General features: G+C 39.3%; 1 protein-coding gene across 3 annotated transcripts in view; it reads right to left on the reverse strand.

Annotated features, from left to right (window-relative positions):
* DOCK8 (dedicator of cytokinesis 8) overlaps window positions 1-17,370 on the reverse strand; it is a 245,233-nt gene that overhangs the window by 179,882 nt on the left and 47,981 nt on the right. For all 3 annotated transcript variants that reach the window (XM_055144883.1, XM_055144873.1, XM_055144887.1), the window contains one exon: window positions 2,660-2,762. In XM_055144883.1, coding sequence (XP_055000858.1) covers window positions 2,660-2,762 — 103 coding nt within the window. The remainder of the gene's footprint in view (window positions 1-2,659; window positions 2,763-17,370) is intronic.

A 17,370-nucleotide genomic window follows, 5' to 3' on the forward strand; every position in this document is an offset into this window, starting at 1 on the left:
GGTCAGATTATACTGTCTTATTTTTCAATTGCAACCAACTGGGCTCTCTGAGTCAGTTGGGCAATTATTTAAGGAAAGTTTTTAAAAGCTACTTCTTTAGGTGGGAGGCTTGGTATAAAGTAACCTTCTTCCTTGCCAGAATGAAATTTACTGAAAATTATTTGTTATCTTTTCATGAAAGAAAAAAAATTAAAGGAAAAGAAAATTGCTTTGTGGGTTGATGATTTCTGTAGGAGGGAACTTCTTTAGGGAAAATGATTTGAGAGAAAAAACTAATCACTTCATTCTGACAATACAAAGTGACAAGCAGGGGAGGGGTTTCCAAAGCAGGTTGTTTTTATATATATACACATGTAGTGTTTATATATATGTGATTAAATATTATGTATAATATATATATATCGTGAGGGAATCAGAAATTTACCTGGTGCCTTTCTCAGCCCCTTCCTTGAACTTTAGGCAGTCAACAAGAAGATCTGGGGCAAGAATTTGTGCTAAGGCTGGGCAACGCCTGGGAACAGATGCTCTACAAACTAAAGTGGAACATCCGAGGGTAATACACTTTAAGTGTGAATCATTTACAAACAAAAAAAAAATTGGGATTGAAAGGAACACATATTCTCCAAATGCATTTTAACTTATGTTTGCCACTTCTTTCAGAAAATGTGTAGTTAAATCACATGTTAGCTTGACCACATAACTAATTAATTCATTGAAACATTCTTTCATCAAAGTTTCCCAAAGCAGCTTAACTAGAATACCTGAAAATATGATGCAATGCTTTCCCTTGTGACTCTTCCCAAGGTAAATATTTTTTCTGAGTTTAGAAAAAAAAAGTCCCTCCTGAAGAACTTTAAGTCTACACCATCAAAGTAAAAGACAGAACGTAGAGAAAGGGTTAAGGTCTATGAGCTGAACTTCCTTAAAACCTCCCAATCATGATGTCCACACTATTTCTCAAGATAACTGCTGCCAAGGTCTGCCTTCTCCATGCACAAAAGTAAAAGCCAAGTACCAAAGTCTCCGCGCCATCAACCCGCCAACACACACATTGCTTAAAATACAAAAGTGCACCAGTTGATTTATAACTAAATTTTGCATGTTTGAAAACACAATTTGGTTCGAAAGTTTAAATTTTTTTTGGTTTTCAATGAAATATATTCATTTTTTAATTTATTTTTTAAAGTTAAATTGATCTACTCTAGCCCAAAACATGAACCATATTCCCTTGATGTTCTTTTTATTATAACACCAGAAACAGAAAAAGTACAACTATGAAGAACATCTTAGCAAGTCACCAAGTCACAATTAGATTTATTTTTCCTAAAAGAAAGGCACCACTGCACTTCTTGCAGTAAAAGGTGCTATAGATATTTTTCAGCCCTATGAGTTTAGCCCCTTGCCACAAACATCTTATCCTACTGAAATGACCATAAATCACTCTCATGAACATACCTTTGAAAGCTACAGTTATTCCGCGGGTAGATTGTTAGAGGAGAGAAAATGGCGGCGACAGGAAACCCAGAAGAAGGTTACAAAATTTCTAAGAGCAGAAGTGGTTTTGAAGTAGTAAGTGAGAAAAAAAAAAAAACCCTTAACCTCCTCAAGATAACCGCTAGAAGAAGCAAGAAAGCAAAGCACCCCTGTCCAGGGTGAGGAAGTGAGCCCAGAGAGGGTGGTCTCACCGTGCAGAGGAAGTCAACAGTCACTTCTGGTTTTACGAAAACCTTCTCACTGAAGTCCTGCTGCTAGACATATGGCTGGCATTTAGGCCTCAAACATGATTGCACATATAAGCACATACAGAAAACAATTTCACAGAACAACACGCACAATCTTCCTGCCTCTGAGAAAGGGTGGTGTGTTTTAAAATGAAGGTTTGATACTGTCTGAGTCCAAAGATAGGAAGTTGCAGAGAAAGCAAAATTATGGTACAGAAGCATCTCAGTGATTGCCAGGAGCTGAGGTCTGGGAAGTGAGACAGACTGCGGAGGGATGCAAGGGAAAAATTTTTTTTTCAAATAAAGAAATTTTATTAAAATCAGGAGAGTGAAAAGTGATTCATTCAAGACAGAAACTGGGCTTCTCCGGAGAGGGGAAGCATCCTGTAAAGTAAAAGAAAGAAATTACACAGCCCCTATGGGACTTTTCAGGGTCTGAATAACAGTAAGTTAACCAGATTCAACAAACTGTACAACTAAAATGAATGGATGTTATTATATGCAAATTACACTTCCTAAAAATCAGGTTAAAAATATGGATTGTATCTTGTATATTTTAATATTTGGGAATATATTTATATACATCTATAGACATATAGATATATAATGATTTGGAAATATATATCTATATCTATATATAGATTTAGGGATAGATAGATTTTTTTAATCAATGCACATTATTAATGATGGCAAGGTTTCAGACTACTTGTTCTTCCCAAAATAGGAATCAAAATGTCAGTGAAATCAAAATGGAAGTCCACCAAGACTAAAAGGCTGCTGAAACGCAAACTCTCAGACGTGTGCTTTGTGCTCAAGTTTCTGCTTGAAGGAAGGAGAGAGAAAAACAGGGTTTAAAATAATTTCAGAGCAAGTCTGGAGTTAGTTGCAGGTGGGAAGAGCTCAGGGGAACCAGCAGTCCAGGCCGACTTCATACTTACTAGCTGAAGAGAGGGGAAGCCAGAGGTATTAATGCTGTGTCGATGATACTGGCCGAGGTTTGGCGGCAGCGTAAATTGTTTCCTTATTTCTGCTGATGAATACCTTGGGTTAAAAGAGAAAAATCGATATGAATGGTTATTTTTTTAAAAAAGAAAATCCCAGTTAAACATACAAACTTTGAGATCCTGTAATGAAACTTGTGGTGATTGGGAAACTGACTAAAATATTCACAGTGGCCTGCGGATGGACACTGTAGCTTTTGTTTGATAATATATAACCTTGACAAGTACACAGTGGCCAGACCCCTGCAATCAGGCCTCTTGTCCCGTGCTGGAAGAATGACAGCCTGAGAAAGAACAGGAAGAGTTTGATTTCCAGGGCAAAGGTCCAAGGCACCAGGCTACTTCTTCCCCAGATAGTCAGAGGCACTCGCCTCTGACCAGAGTACTTGAAATTCTGAACTTCCATTTCAATGGAGACATTCTCATTTCAAGTCATTGAACCTGCAGTAGGTATTCAGGTAGAGGGTCTCTTGGTGTTGAATTTCAGGGGACCATTTTTTTTTTTAAATCAAAGTGATAGTACAGCAGGTAGGGCATTTCTCATGCACACATGGCCAAGCTGGATTTGATCTCCTTTATCCTACGTGGTCCTCTGAGCACTGCCAGGAGGGAATCGTGAGTGTAGAGCCAGGAATAACCCCTGAGCACCACTGGATGTGGTCCAAGAACAAAAACAACATCAACAACAACAACAAAACTCAAGGTATGGTTAGGTGTTCTGATCTTCTATCTTTAGCTCCAGACTGAAGATGTCAGCCTAAATCCTAAGGCCAGAATCCAAGGACTCAAACCTGATAGAACTGAATGGAATCCACTAGGACACAAAGGAATTTTCCCCTGACAGTACCCTAGGAGTAGGATTTTTGTTTTTGTGTTGAAGCCATACCTGATGATACTTAGGTCTTACTCTTGGCTCATACAGGATGCTAGGGAACGAACCCAGGTCAATCATGTGCAAGGCAGACACTCTACTTGCTTGACTATCACTCTGACCCCACAGTGGGCTTTTATCTGCACAGAAAGGCCCAGGCTTTGGCAGCTTGAGAAAGGCCTCAAAACCAGCTTTGTTTTCAAAGCAATCCCAGAGCACTGAATCTTAGGGTTGGCCATGCATCTTGACTCAACAGAGAACTTGTCTCCCATAATTCTTTTATAAAAATATTTTACTTCACAGTTTTCTGAAATTCTTTTTGAAAGTAAAGAGAATGCACATAAGAACTGAGTGGAGATTAGGAGCGATTATTTTATTTTCCTGCCAAGAGCATAACCTCACTACAATCTGGAAACCACAGCTCTCCCTTATCCACTGTTGGTGGGGATGTCAATCTGGTTCAGTCTCTATGGGAAGCAATATGAAGAGATCTCCAAAAATTAGGAATAGAACTGTGATAAAACCCAGCAATTGTTTGCATCTTTCCCCAAACACAAGGTCATTAATTTGGAAGGATATATGCACACCTAAGTTCATCACCGCACTCAGTACAATAGCCAAGGTATGGAAACAACTCAAATGTCCAAATACAGATCAATGGATCAAGAAGTTGTGGTATATATATATATATATATATATATATATATATATATATATAATGGGATACTATGCAGTGTATATATATATAATGGGATACTATGCAGCTCTAAGAAATAACAAAATCAGGCAATTTGTAGCAACATGCATGGAACTCGAGGATATTATGTTGAGTGAAGTCAGTCAGAAAATGATCTCTCATATGTAGGATTTAAAGATATACAACAAGATAGCAACAAAGGGCCAAAGACAAAAAAATGGGAAAACTGACTTATACAACTGAGTTGGTAGAAAGTGGGGGGTTGAAAAGGAGGGACATCCAACTATGAATAACTTTGAAATTCACACTGCTCTAATAAAAATTAAATTTTGAAAAAAATTCAATTTAAAAATAAAAGCTGAAAAAATCAAATCAAAATTATAAAAAAATTTAAAACTTCACGCCTACACTACAACAGTTCCTATTGCAGGAACTGGTAAAACTTTGAAACTGTCTTTCAGAAAGTTGCAATCATGAAAGCATATAAGTTTTCCTATAATCTGTATTAAGTAAACCAACTGGTTGACTGAGGTCGCATGTATCACTGTAACCAGAAATGGTATCTAATTTTCCCCTAGAAGTTAGTGAGACTAACTTCTGGTCCAAAGATTGCACTTTCCATACTTAATAACCTTTAAAATTGGAATTCTCTACCTTGTGGACTATAAATTCCAATTATATTGACTTTCAAAAAGAAAAGTAAAGGAGGGACAATGGCACCCTTAGGGAGGGAGGTGGGTACACCTGGTGATGAGTGTGGTATTGGAATTATGTACATGGCAAACAATCATTAACAATACTGTACATCACAGAAACCCAATCAGTAAAAATTTAAAACTAAAAACAAAAAGTTTGAGTGGTAGAGACAAGTTCCGTGCTGTAAGGTCAAATGGCTGTCAGGTCAGCTCAACGCTGTCTTCATGAAGCTGATTCTGAATTCTTCAGGGACTCTTGTAGACTACTCTCTCCTGATCATCCTGGTCCCTCACAGGCAAGGTCTTGCTGGGCCACACAGAGGGTGCTGGCACTTGTTTGTGATGGTGCTGTATGGGTCCCTGTTCATCCTACCAGCCACAAACCCTACTGCGCAGCTGCCTGCTATGATGGAAAATGCTAGAGCATTGCATGTGAACATCTCTATCTTTCTGAGGCACTTTCAATGCTACCTGGATTTCTAAGCACCTTATTTATGCTAACCTGTTCCTCATGGATTTTCCCACACTGACCCTGTTGGGTTTTCAATCTCCTTCATGGCCCTCCTGAACTGGGCCCAGGACTGTTGCTCTTCATGGTCTACTCACCTGCAGGAATGAGCCTGTTGCCCGCCAAGCAATACCCTGGCTTCAGAGAAGACTGACTTCAAGAGGCTCATTTGTTAGGCATTTGGAACTTAAGAGCACATTTTATTTTATATCAAATCAGCGCTAGGAACCAGTGGGCTCTGAGTTTTTTAATCAAAGCATGGGCTTATCAAAGCATGCACGCAACCTCGGTCTGATGGCCCTCATCACACGGCCCTCCCCATAGCATTACACTGCTGGGATAGCCCTGAAGACCCCCATACCTCAAACACTACCCTGTAAGCCTACTGAACCCAACTTAGGATTGCCCCCATTGTCCCAGTCAAATTCCCTGCTAGTGGCTAGATTCTTCAGTTTGTTCATAAAAATAAAATGTATTCAAACCACAATACAGGCTCTATAGAATACAATGAGAAACTAACATTATTGTTATCGGGGGCCACACCCAGTGGTACTCAGGCATTAGTTCTGGCTCCAGATCAGTGCTAGAGGACCATATGCTGTGCTGGGATTCGAACTATTATCATGGCTGCAGCCACGTGAAAGACAGATGCCTTAACCTCTGCACTATCTCTCCAGGCCGAAAGTGATTATTAAAGATCAAATGAGATAATACATTTGAAACATGCTTTGTATCCAACAAAAATATACACACTCAAAAATTATAATTCAAAATATAATACTTAAAATCAAAAAGCTTTTTATACTGTCTCCAATATAATGTGTACTAAGGCAAAATTATTATTTATCTTGCATGAATCTACTTGGTCATCAGGGAAATGCAAAATCAAACTACAATGCCACATTATAACCACTAGTATGAGTATAGCAAAAGAGATGGGCAGTGACAAATGTTGGTGAGGATGAAAAGAAATAGGAGCATCATACATTACCAATAAAATATGTGATACACAGCTGTGTGGATAAGTAGTCTAGCAGGTCCTCAGAAAGTGAAACAGAGACTTCTCATGAACCCTAGCAATTGCATTCTCAGGTATGTGTCCAAGAAAGACAGAAACACCCTTTGGCACAAAAACTGACACAGAAATGTTCACAGCTGCACTAATCTGAATAGCCCAAAAGTGGAAATAACCCAAATGCTCATCAACTGATGAGAGGATAAGCAGTGGGTATCATCCAAAAATGGAGTATTATCAGTAAGCAATAAGAAGTACCTGCACATGCCACAGCAGAAATGAACCCTGGACACTCTGCTAAGTGAAACAAATCAAAAACATGTTGTAGGATGTCTTACAAAAAAGGCCCAGGACAGGCTGATATATGAAGAAGACAAGTTGCTTAGGACAGGAGAGGAAGTCAAGGCAAATGGGGAGAAACTCTCTGCTATTGCTTATAGGTTTCTTTGAGGGGAAAAGTTCTAAAACTAATGTAGTAATGCACAACTCTCAATATACTAAGAATCACTGAGCTATCCTGTTATATGGATGGTTATAGGGCACATAAATCACTCCTAAATAAAGCTTATAGAGGAATACAGATGATACATAGACAAAGATGAGTGTGTTTGTATATCTAATTTTTTTACAGACATAAAAATGAAGGCAGCTCCCACAAATACCAAAAACAATTCTTAGGAAAAAGAAGATGGGTGGAATCACCCTCCCCAAAGTCAATCTCTACTACAAATTAAAACAGCATGGTACTAGACCAAAGGCAGAGCCGCAGACCAATGAAACAGGGTTGAATATACTGACACACATACCTTCAAATATATGATCATCTAATCTTTGGTAAGGGAGCAAGAAATGTGAAATAGAGCAAGGAAAGCCTCTTCAACAAATAGTGCTGGCAAAACTGGACAGCTACATGCAAAAATATGGTCTCAGATCTCTACCTAACATCATGTATAAAAGTCAGGTCAAAGTGGATTAAAGACCTCAACATCAGACCAGGATTCATAAGGTACATGGAAAACAAGGTTGGCAAAACCCTCTATGACACTGGCCAAGCAAGTGAAACAGAGAGAAATGAATGGGACTATCTTAAACTAAGAAGCTTCTGCACCTCAAAAGAAACAGTGACCAAAATACAAAGACAGTCTATAGAATGGGAAAGGATAGTCACCCAATACTCATCTGATAAGGGGTTGATATCAAGGATATACAAGGAACTGGTTGAAATCTCTAAGAAGAAAACATCCAACCCCATCAGAAAATGGGGGATGGAAATGAACAGAAATTTTTCTCAAAGAAGAAATATGAATAACTGAAAGACACATGAGAAAATGCTCTACATCACTAATCATCAGGGAGATTCATATTAAAACAACAATGAGATATCATTTCACACCACAGAGACTGGCCAAAAGAACAAAACAACCAGTGTTGGCGCAGATGTGGGAAGAAAGGGACTCTCCACTGCTGGTGGGAATGCTGACTGATTCAGCCCTTTTGGAAAAGAATATGGATGATTCTCAAAAAATTAGAAATTGAGCTCCCATTTGATCCAGCAATACTACTCCTGGGAATATATCCCAGAGAGGCAAAAAGGTATAGTAGAAATGACATATGCATTTCTATGTTCATTGCAGCACTGTTTACAATAGCCAAAATCTGGGAAAAAAACGTAGTGCCCAAAAACAGATGACTGGTTAAAGAAACTTTGGCACATCTACACAATGGAATACTATGCAGCTGTTAGGAGAGATGAAGTCATGAAATTTACATATAAGTGGATCAACATGGAAAGTATCGTGTTAAGTGAAATGAGTCAGAAAGAAAGAGACAGATATAGAAAGATTCCACTGTCTGTGGAATATAAAGTAACAGAATGGGAGACTAACACCCAAGAGTAGTAGAGATAAGGACCAAGAGATCTGCTCCACGGCTTGGAAACCGGCCTCACATGCTGGGGGAAAAGGCAGCTCAGATAGAGAAGGGAACACCAAGTAGAGAATGTTGGGAGGACTCATTCGGGCTGAAAGATGTGTTCCGAAAGTAGATATAGACCGAACATGATGGCCACTCAATACCTCTATTGCAAACTACAACACCCAAAAGTAGAGAGAACAAAAGGGAATGCCCTGCCACAGAGGCAGGGTGGGGTTGTGGGGAATGGGGTGGGGGCGGTGGGAGGGATACTGAGAACATAGGTGGAGGAGAATGGGCATTGGTGGAGAGATAGGTAAACAATCACTGTATGACTGAAATGCAAACACGAAAGTTCATAAGTTTGTAACTGTACCTCACAATGATTCACTAATAAAATTTTTTTTTAAAAGTGAAGGCAAAAATTAGCAATTTTCAAGGCAGCGAGGAATGGAGGAACTGTTCAGATTTTGATTCTAAGTATTCAGCACTGATTTTTTTAAGTTGGATAGGCACCAAATAATTTTAAAAATCAGCAGGTTAAAACTGTACAAAACAAAAGGCTCCATCTTGCATAAACAACATTGTAGCTGTGTTTGGCGCAAAAAGTATACATGCTCAGAGAGAACAAGAGTACATAGGCTTAAGTGCTTGCCCACAAAATCTAAAATCAGCATGAAGTTATCTTTTAAAGTTTTATTTATTTGTTTATTTTGCTTAATAAAGTGAATGCAATTACAGAGGGCTGAAACAACCAAGCAAAGGCCCTTCTGTGGCTGAGGTGACTTTTCACAGACAAGATTGGTCTCTCCTTCAGATCCAATACACAAGCCCACTCAAATAATTCCAGTTTTCTGGTCATAATAAAGTCTTTCCTGCCATAGGCCAGAGACACTGCCTGAACTGGGGAAAAACAAGAGCTTTCAGGAAAGGAAGTGACATTGCAAGAAAAAGCAAATAGCATGAGGGAGGATTTCTGGTTTTAATCAGAAGCAAAATCTGGGAGGGTGCTCCAGAGGTAAAGCATGTGCCTAGCATGTGAGAGTCTCAGATCTGTTCCCACACATCCATAGCTGATCCCCTTCCCTCCACAGCACTGCTGGTTGTGGACCCCCCCCACCCCAACAACAACGATAGCAGCAATAATAACAAAGAAACAAAATTTGTGATTCTAGCCAAAGACCCACTCTTTCTTTCATCATGAAATCAGAGTGCTCCTGCTCTCCAGGTCGTCATCAATAATGTCAGTTTTGGGACGAGTCCTCCAACCAAGTCTGCTCATCTTTCTAGACACATTAAGACTAGCCACAGAGCTAACACAGATCCTGCTTTCTACTCCACACAGAATCAGTTCCACAAAACACCACGGAATGTGGTCTTTTCTTCAGCACCGTGAAATATGAAGGTGCGTCGTTTGTTCTTAAAATGAAGAGTGAATCGTTCCATGATGAGAAGAGTTGCTTTGCATCCTCAAAAGAACTTCAGAAGCTAGAGGGATAGGACAGGAAGGAAAGCCCTTGCCTTGTATGCAGCTGGCACACAATTCCTGGGTCAAGCCATGATGTCACCTGGTCCCTTAAGCATCTCTGGGAGCAGCCTTGGAGGCTCCTAAGGACTAAACAGCACCACATCCTCGGTCCCTTGCATTGAGCCACGCACCTGAGAACTGTAAGGAGAGTCCTGGGTCCTCTGAGACCACCTGGGAGGACTCCTCCCCTAGCCCTCCCAAAAAAAAGAACTTCAAAATAAAACATTTCTGGAGAAGCCCCATACACATATTAAAATAGCAAAAATATAAGAATAAAAATAGATGGGATGATGAAATTACAAGCTCAAGCTGTAGAAAAGTCAGCATTTCTCATGCCTCTGTGTGGCTGTGTAATGGTTTTCTGTCTCTGAAAACTAATATTGCAACATGCAGTGGAAACCATAAAACTGCCTCTTCTTTTTTAACTAATCATCTCACTTCAGAGAATATACCCCATGGAATTCATAGAAACGAAATTATAATTTGAACAGAACTGAGTCTAAGAACTCTGAATGACAGCACATTGTTGAAAATAACCAAAGCAATATGATGGAGAACAACAATTTAATAATCACATAAAATAGATGAAGTAAGCTTTGATGATTTAAAATAACAAAGATATGAATTAGCTGGACCCTTGTGGAAACATTGACATAAAGTAAGTTACAAGTGAAAAGTGTTAGGAGGAACTAAATTCAAATACCTAATAATATATGTGTACATATGTCACCAAGATGAGACACGTTCTTGGTATTTAAATAAATTTTCACAATTACCCTGCTCAGCACTTTGTCCTGTCCTGCAAAGTTGCTTCAGCATTAAAAAAAAAGTATACATACTCAGAGAGAAAGAGAGTACAGGGGCTTAAGTGCTTGCCTAACACACTGTGGATCCTGGTTCTGTCTTGGCACTGCGGTCCCCTGAACCCCATCAGGAGTGACACCTGAGCACACAGTCAGAAAAGATCCCCCTGAGTCCTACTGGGTAGACCCCCCCATTCTCCCATGAATACAGATAGACAAATATATATGCATACACACACACACATATATATGCATGTATATGCCAGGAGATGGTATAGTGGTCAAAGGTGTAGGCAAGGCCTATTCCAAGGCACAATATGGTTCCTGAGCTTCACCAGGTGTGTCTAGGAAGTCCACAGTACCTACTGGTGACCCATGTATCCTTGGCATTGCAAGACCTGAGCAGCATCACATCCTTGGCCCTTAAACTATGCCATTGGCCCTGTTGCCTAATAGAGGCCCTGGACCCCTTTACCACTGCTTGAGAGACCTCCCCCATAAGCATATGTAAAAAGCAGTATGCAGGAATAGTCGTTGTGCTAGTTAAGACATTTTGAAATTATGTAACATCAGTTACTTTATTCTCAGAAGCCTGCCTAGAACCCCCATGTCTATATTAATCGCCTTTTTAATCACTATATGGCTAGTGAAGGTGGAAGCCTGATCCACGAGTAAGAACCACAGCCAGGAGAAGTGCACATTCGGGCTGGTGCTCATCAGCATGCTCACAGGGATTTATTTCTTCTGTATTTGAGTCCCAGACCAAACTCAACATGTCTAGGACAACTTCCAAGATGCTAGATTTTTATTGTGGTAATGTTTTCTTGATGAACTCAGATACCCATCTTCTTTCCAAAGATATTAAAGAAACTCTCCTAATATTTCAAACTCCTGAGCCTCAGAGACGGCTCAGAGACCTGGAGCACATGTTTGCAGCTGGGTGTCTCAGGGTTGATGCAGCACCGCATGAACTGCTCAGCAGCGAGGCAGGACTAGCCTTCGAGCATCACCAGGTGTGGCCCCAAAACCAGAAGTGGGGGGAGGATCAAAATATCTTATAAATTTATATTATTTATTTCTATACATTTTACTGGAATGGAGATTTGAAATTTGTTTAAAATGCAATATCCCTGCTTAGAAAGAAGTCAGAAAGGTAAAACGGGGTGAGCTGCGAAGATTCACCTTTTCATTCAAACATGTGAGATAGATGGTTGGAACTAAGACGTGGTGGAACAAAGCAGAGGCTGCCAAGTGATTGCTTGCCTCAAATCAATCTGCTTAATAAAACCTCAGGATCCTGGACCCTACCACCATCCCAACTCAGCATTTCTTGTTATAGGGTCTAGAAAACTATTATTAGTCAGGAACTTCAGATGACTTTGATATTCAATGAAATACAAGATTTGCTGATAGTGCTGAGAAATAGTAGTCATTTCACTATTATTTTTTTTTTTTGGTTGGCCACACCTGGTGATGTTCAGGGGTTACTTACTCCTGGCTCTGCACTCGCAAATCACTTCTGGCGATGTTTAAAGGACCATGAGGTGATGGGGATCTAACCCATTCAGCCACGTGCAAGACTCTACTACCCATTGTACTCTCACTCTGGCCTCTCATTCTTTGAGCAAATATCAAGGGTACACAAGATGCAAGAAACTATGACAAGCACTGGGGTTGAAGATCAGGAACCAGGAAGATAAAATTGCCACTTCTGAAAGCTCACTGCAGTGGTGAGTGGGAGAAAATATGGATAATTATAAAAACTATAAAAGTTTGCTAAGTATAATTTGTCGCCCCATTGTTCATCGATTTGTTCAAGTGGGCATCAGTAACGTCTCCATTGTGAGACTTATTACTGTTTTTGCCATATCAAATACGCCACGGTAACTTGCCAGGCTCTGCTGTGTGGGCAGGGTACTCTCGGTAGCTTTCCGGGCTCTCCGAGAGGAATCAAACCCTGGTCAACTGCGTGCAAGGCAAACGCCCTACCCACTGCACTATTGCTCCAGTGCTAAGTATAATAATACAAAAATTTCCACAGTGCCTGGTGAACAAAGAGGAAGGTGTTACCAATGCACCCAATTGGTGTTTGGACCAAGGCTTCTGGGATAAAGGACCTTTGAACCAGATTAATAAATGTATATTTACGTCCCTCTCAGAGAGCCCGGCAAGCTACCAAGAGTATCCCATTCACACGGCAGAGCCTGGCAAGCTACCCATGGTGTATTCGATATGCCAAAAACAGTAACAACAAGTCTCACAATGGAGACGTTACTGGTGCCCACTCAAGCAAATCGATGAACAATGGGACGACAGTGCTATAGTGCAGTGCTATATTTACATTTATATTGTTTATTTTCTTTTTTTCTTTTTTGGGTCACACCTGGTGATGCACAGGGGTTACTCCTGGCTCTGCACTCAGGAATCACCCCTGGCTGTGCTCAGGGGACCATATGGGATGCTGGGAATCGAACCTGAGTCGGCTGCATGCAAGGCAAACGCCCTACCCGCTGTGCTATTGCTCCAGCCCCACATATTGTTTCTTTAACATCTTGTGACACATACATACTATGTTTCTATTACTCTTCAAGTATTTTAACCATCAGGTTGCCTTATTTTTTTTAAAATAGTGTAACTCAAATAGTAAAGAAAAAACCTCAGTGACTGAGTCAAAGGCTTACCACTTGCCAGTTGTTTTACGTTAGTGAACCCAGATGGGCCTTGGTTTCACTTCATGTGAAATAAAGAGGCTGGGTTTTGTAATCTCCTGGGCACCTTTCCATCTCTGGTTGGCAAAGATGCTCAAGAATCTCCGAGTGGAACAATCAGTCAAGGGATCTACAGCAGCAGCTGTGCTAGGAAACCAAACAGCCCTGCAAGGTTCTGGCTTTCTTCCCCCAGAGAACATTATTTGACAGAATGCTGGTATGGTCGGTAGCCAAAATGATTGGAAAAGTTTTAAAATTGATTTAAAAAAAATCTCATTATAAAGCGTTCAAAGAGGCTTACGGTGTTCATTAACCTGATGTGCTTTAAACACCAGTGAAAGGAGTGGAGTAAAGAAATGCAAACATATAATTTACTCTTAGTAACTAACAACTGATTGTAAAACTCTCAACAAATAGTAAGTGTAAATACACGCTAGTAATAAATTATAATTATAGACATTTGTGGGTGGCATATATATGGATGTAGCCACAAGCACAGGTATAATTTGACCTTGCAGAGTAGCCATTGTTCAGGACTAGAAATGATTTACATCAAATAGGTGTTGAAAGAACGTTAACCCTCCATCCCAAAACTTCTCTGGGTTAAAATTAGAACTGTGTAATATACACAAATAATAAAGGCTTTTAAATGAGTTGCATGTGGGAAAATCATCCTGTGAATGACATATGCATGGTTAGATTACATTGCACATATGAATATGGTTGGGAAACAGAGACTGGTTCAGAAAGTGAGTAGCTTCTAAAAGTTGACCAAAAGAAAATAATCTAAAGCATTTTCTGATACACATGCATCCTCAGATACTTTTAGTAAAATATACCTTTAAATATAGAGGTTTCAAAAAGTAGACTATAGACCGAGCATGATGGCCACTCAATACCTCTATTGCAAACTACAACACCCAACAGGAGAGAGAACAAAACGGAATGCCCTGCCGTAGAGGCAGGGTGAGGTGGTGGGAGTTGGGGTGGGGGTGGTGGGAAGGATACTTGGAACAGAACATTGGTGGAGGAGAATGGGCACCAGTGGAGGGATGTAACCCAAATCCAAACATGAAAGTTCATAAATTTAAAACTGTACCTCACAGTGATTCACTAATAGAAAATTAAAAATAAATAAATAAATAAATATAGAGGTTACAAAGTTAATTCCTATAGCAAATTTTTCTACACACATAATATACAATTTAGAGATGATAAAATCATTTAAGTCTATCCTTACATATATATTCATGCATATATATTTTGAGTAATGGAGTCTAAAATGAATCCCTCAGATGTTTCTCAGCCTTTTCCCTAATGGATAGTTTATAATTTATTCTTCCTGGGATATTCACCATTTATTCTCATAAATAGGTGCAATACACATACAACTTCTGTGAGGATGATACAATAGATAAGAGAAACATAACTACCATGAGAAATCCTATAATTAACAAGCTATGAAATGTAGGTGATGTTTTTTCAAATGGGGGTCACTTTCATTTAGAAAATTCATCTGAATACAGAAGACAATTTATTATATAACTGAATCATGGTAGGGTTTCTTATAATGCACCTAGAGAAGAAGAATTATTCAGTGTCTCTACAGGAACCCTTCTCCCCAGACCAAACATATCAATTATCAAGTACTGTCTCTCCTGACTTAATCAACACTTACTGGTGAGGCAACATAATACCTACAAAGTTGGGAGACAGTATAGTAGTTAGGGCGTATGCCTAGCTGTTAGAAATGTGCCCAAGTTGGGCCTGATTCCCAGCACTACTTAGTCCCCTGATCATTGCAGGGCACAGCTCTGGGGCCCCTGGCACTGCCAGGTTAGCCAAGGTGTCCCTCAGGACAGGGCCTGAGCAGCACTGAATGCATGGGCCCCTGTATTGAACTGCTGATCTGGTTGGCCAAGAATCACCAGCAGGACCCTCAAGCCTCATAGAAACTACATAGGAGCACCCCCAAAACACAATATATATAAAATGTATGGAGTGATTTTATTTGTAATTATTTAAAAATTAAATAACTTATCTAGAAATGTGTGTTGTGATATAAAGAAATAGGTCTAACACTAACTGAGATCACAAGAGAAGAGACACAAAGCAGCACCTAAAGTAATATTTAAGGAAATATTGACTAAAAAGCCAAAATGCACACTCACAAGGTTCTGCAGAAATCCATAAGAATAAATGTAGAGAAAATAATGTAGATGCATCATAGTAAAACAGCTGGAGATCAAAGATGAGAATATTGGGTGAAGAGGGAAAAATTAGAATATTAAAAAGATCTAAAATATTTATTACAAGGCATAATAATGAAAATAATCATTATTTCACTTCTCAATTAAAAATTTGAACTTCAGAATTCAATAAAATGACATATTTAAAGTCCTTAAAGGAAAGAACCAACCTAGAGTGTTATATCCTAAAGAAATATATTTCATAAATAAACACTTGATCAGATAAATAGAACTTGAAACAATTTCTTGCAAGGAGATCCATACTAAAATTAGTAGGGTTGGAGTGACAGAACAGGAAGTAGGGTGCTTACCTAGTACCTAGGTTCACCAAGATTCTTCTCTAGCATCTCATATAGTTCCCTGAGTACTTCCAGGAGTAATTCCTAGTGCAGAGCCAGGAGTAACCCTGAGCACCTCCAGGTATAGCCCTCAAACCAAAAAAATTTTAATTAAAAAATTGAAAGAGGTGAAGTAATAGTACAGCAGGTAGAGTTCTAGCCTACTGCTATCCTAGGAGAAGGCCTTTAATGCCGGTCGGTATAGCCAAAACACAATAAAGAAAAGAAAGAGTAAGGAGATTTCCCAAAGAGAGGGAAAGTAAGGGTCCAGGATGAGAGCTCAAAGGGAGCTTATGTTTTATGTAACAGGGTCTCTGGGCTCAGTCTCTAAATCACCACATAATCCCCTGAGCATTGATGCGTGTGGCCCCAACCAAATAAGGGAGAAGAAGAATTTTCTAAAAAAATTGAACCCAGATGAAAGCACAGAAGTGCTGAAGCAGTGAAGAGGACCAAACGGGCAAAATATGTAAGTGTGAAGGACAGTGAGTATAAAATAATGACAATATGGTGGAGTTTAAGATATAGAAAGAATTAAAATGTTAATGATACAAAAGGTGAGAATTGGGATGGGTGTTTGAGCATTGTGTAACTGAGATTTTAGCCTGAAAGCTTTGTAACTTTCCACATGGTGATTCAATACAAAATAAAAAATAAATAAATAAAAGGGGCTAGAGCAATAGCACAGCAGGTAGAGCGTTTGCCTTGCATGTGGTTGACCCAGGTTCGATTTCCAGCATCCCATATGGTCCCCTGAGCACCGCCAGGAGTTATTCCTGAGTGCAGAGCCAGGAGTAACCCCTGTGCATCGCCAGGTGTGACCCAAAAAGCAAAATAAATAAATAAATAAAAATTTTTTAAAAGGTGAGAATTCATGTTTTCTAGGGTATCTGTATTGCCTGAGAAAAATAAAATTACTAAATATTAGAATTATAATAAGCTAAGTTTGTATTGTTGTAATCATTTATGAAAATGAGGGAAAGGTAGGAAAATAATGGAAAAACCAAACAGCATTTTATATTTTAGTTCAAATACTCCAAGCCTTTCCACTTACCCTGCCTCCCCTCTTGGTAATCTCAGTTCTGTGGTCAGAGTTCAAGGTTTTTTATATGCATCTTTTTGCAATGACTCTATGATCTCTTGATAATTACACTTAAATATATGGACATGAGGTGGACAGCAGGACCAAGATGGCAGAATCCAAAGTATTTGTTTATCTCCTTTGTTGATTACTACAAATCTACACTAAAATTTGGACTAATCTACAGAGAAATTAACCTGATACCCTGATGAACAAAGATTTGATGGTGTAGGATAGACGAACT

This window comes from Sorex araneus, chromosome 1 (genome assembly GCF_027595985.1).
Source record: "Sorex araneus isolate mSorAra2 chromosome 1, mSorAra2.pri, whole genome shotgun sequence".
NCBI lineage: Eukaryota > Metazoa > Chordata > Mammalia > Eulipotyphla > Soricidae > Sorex > Sorex araneus.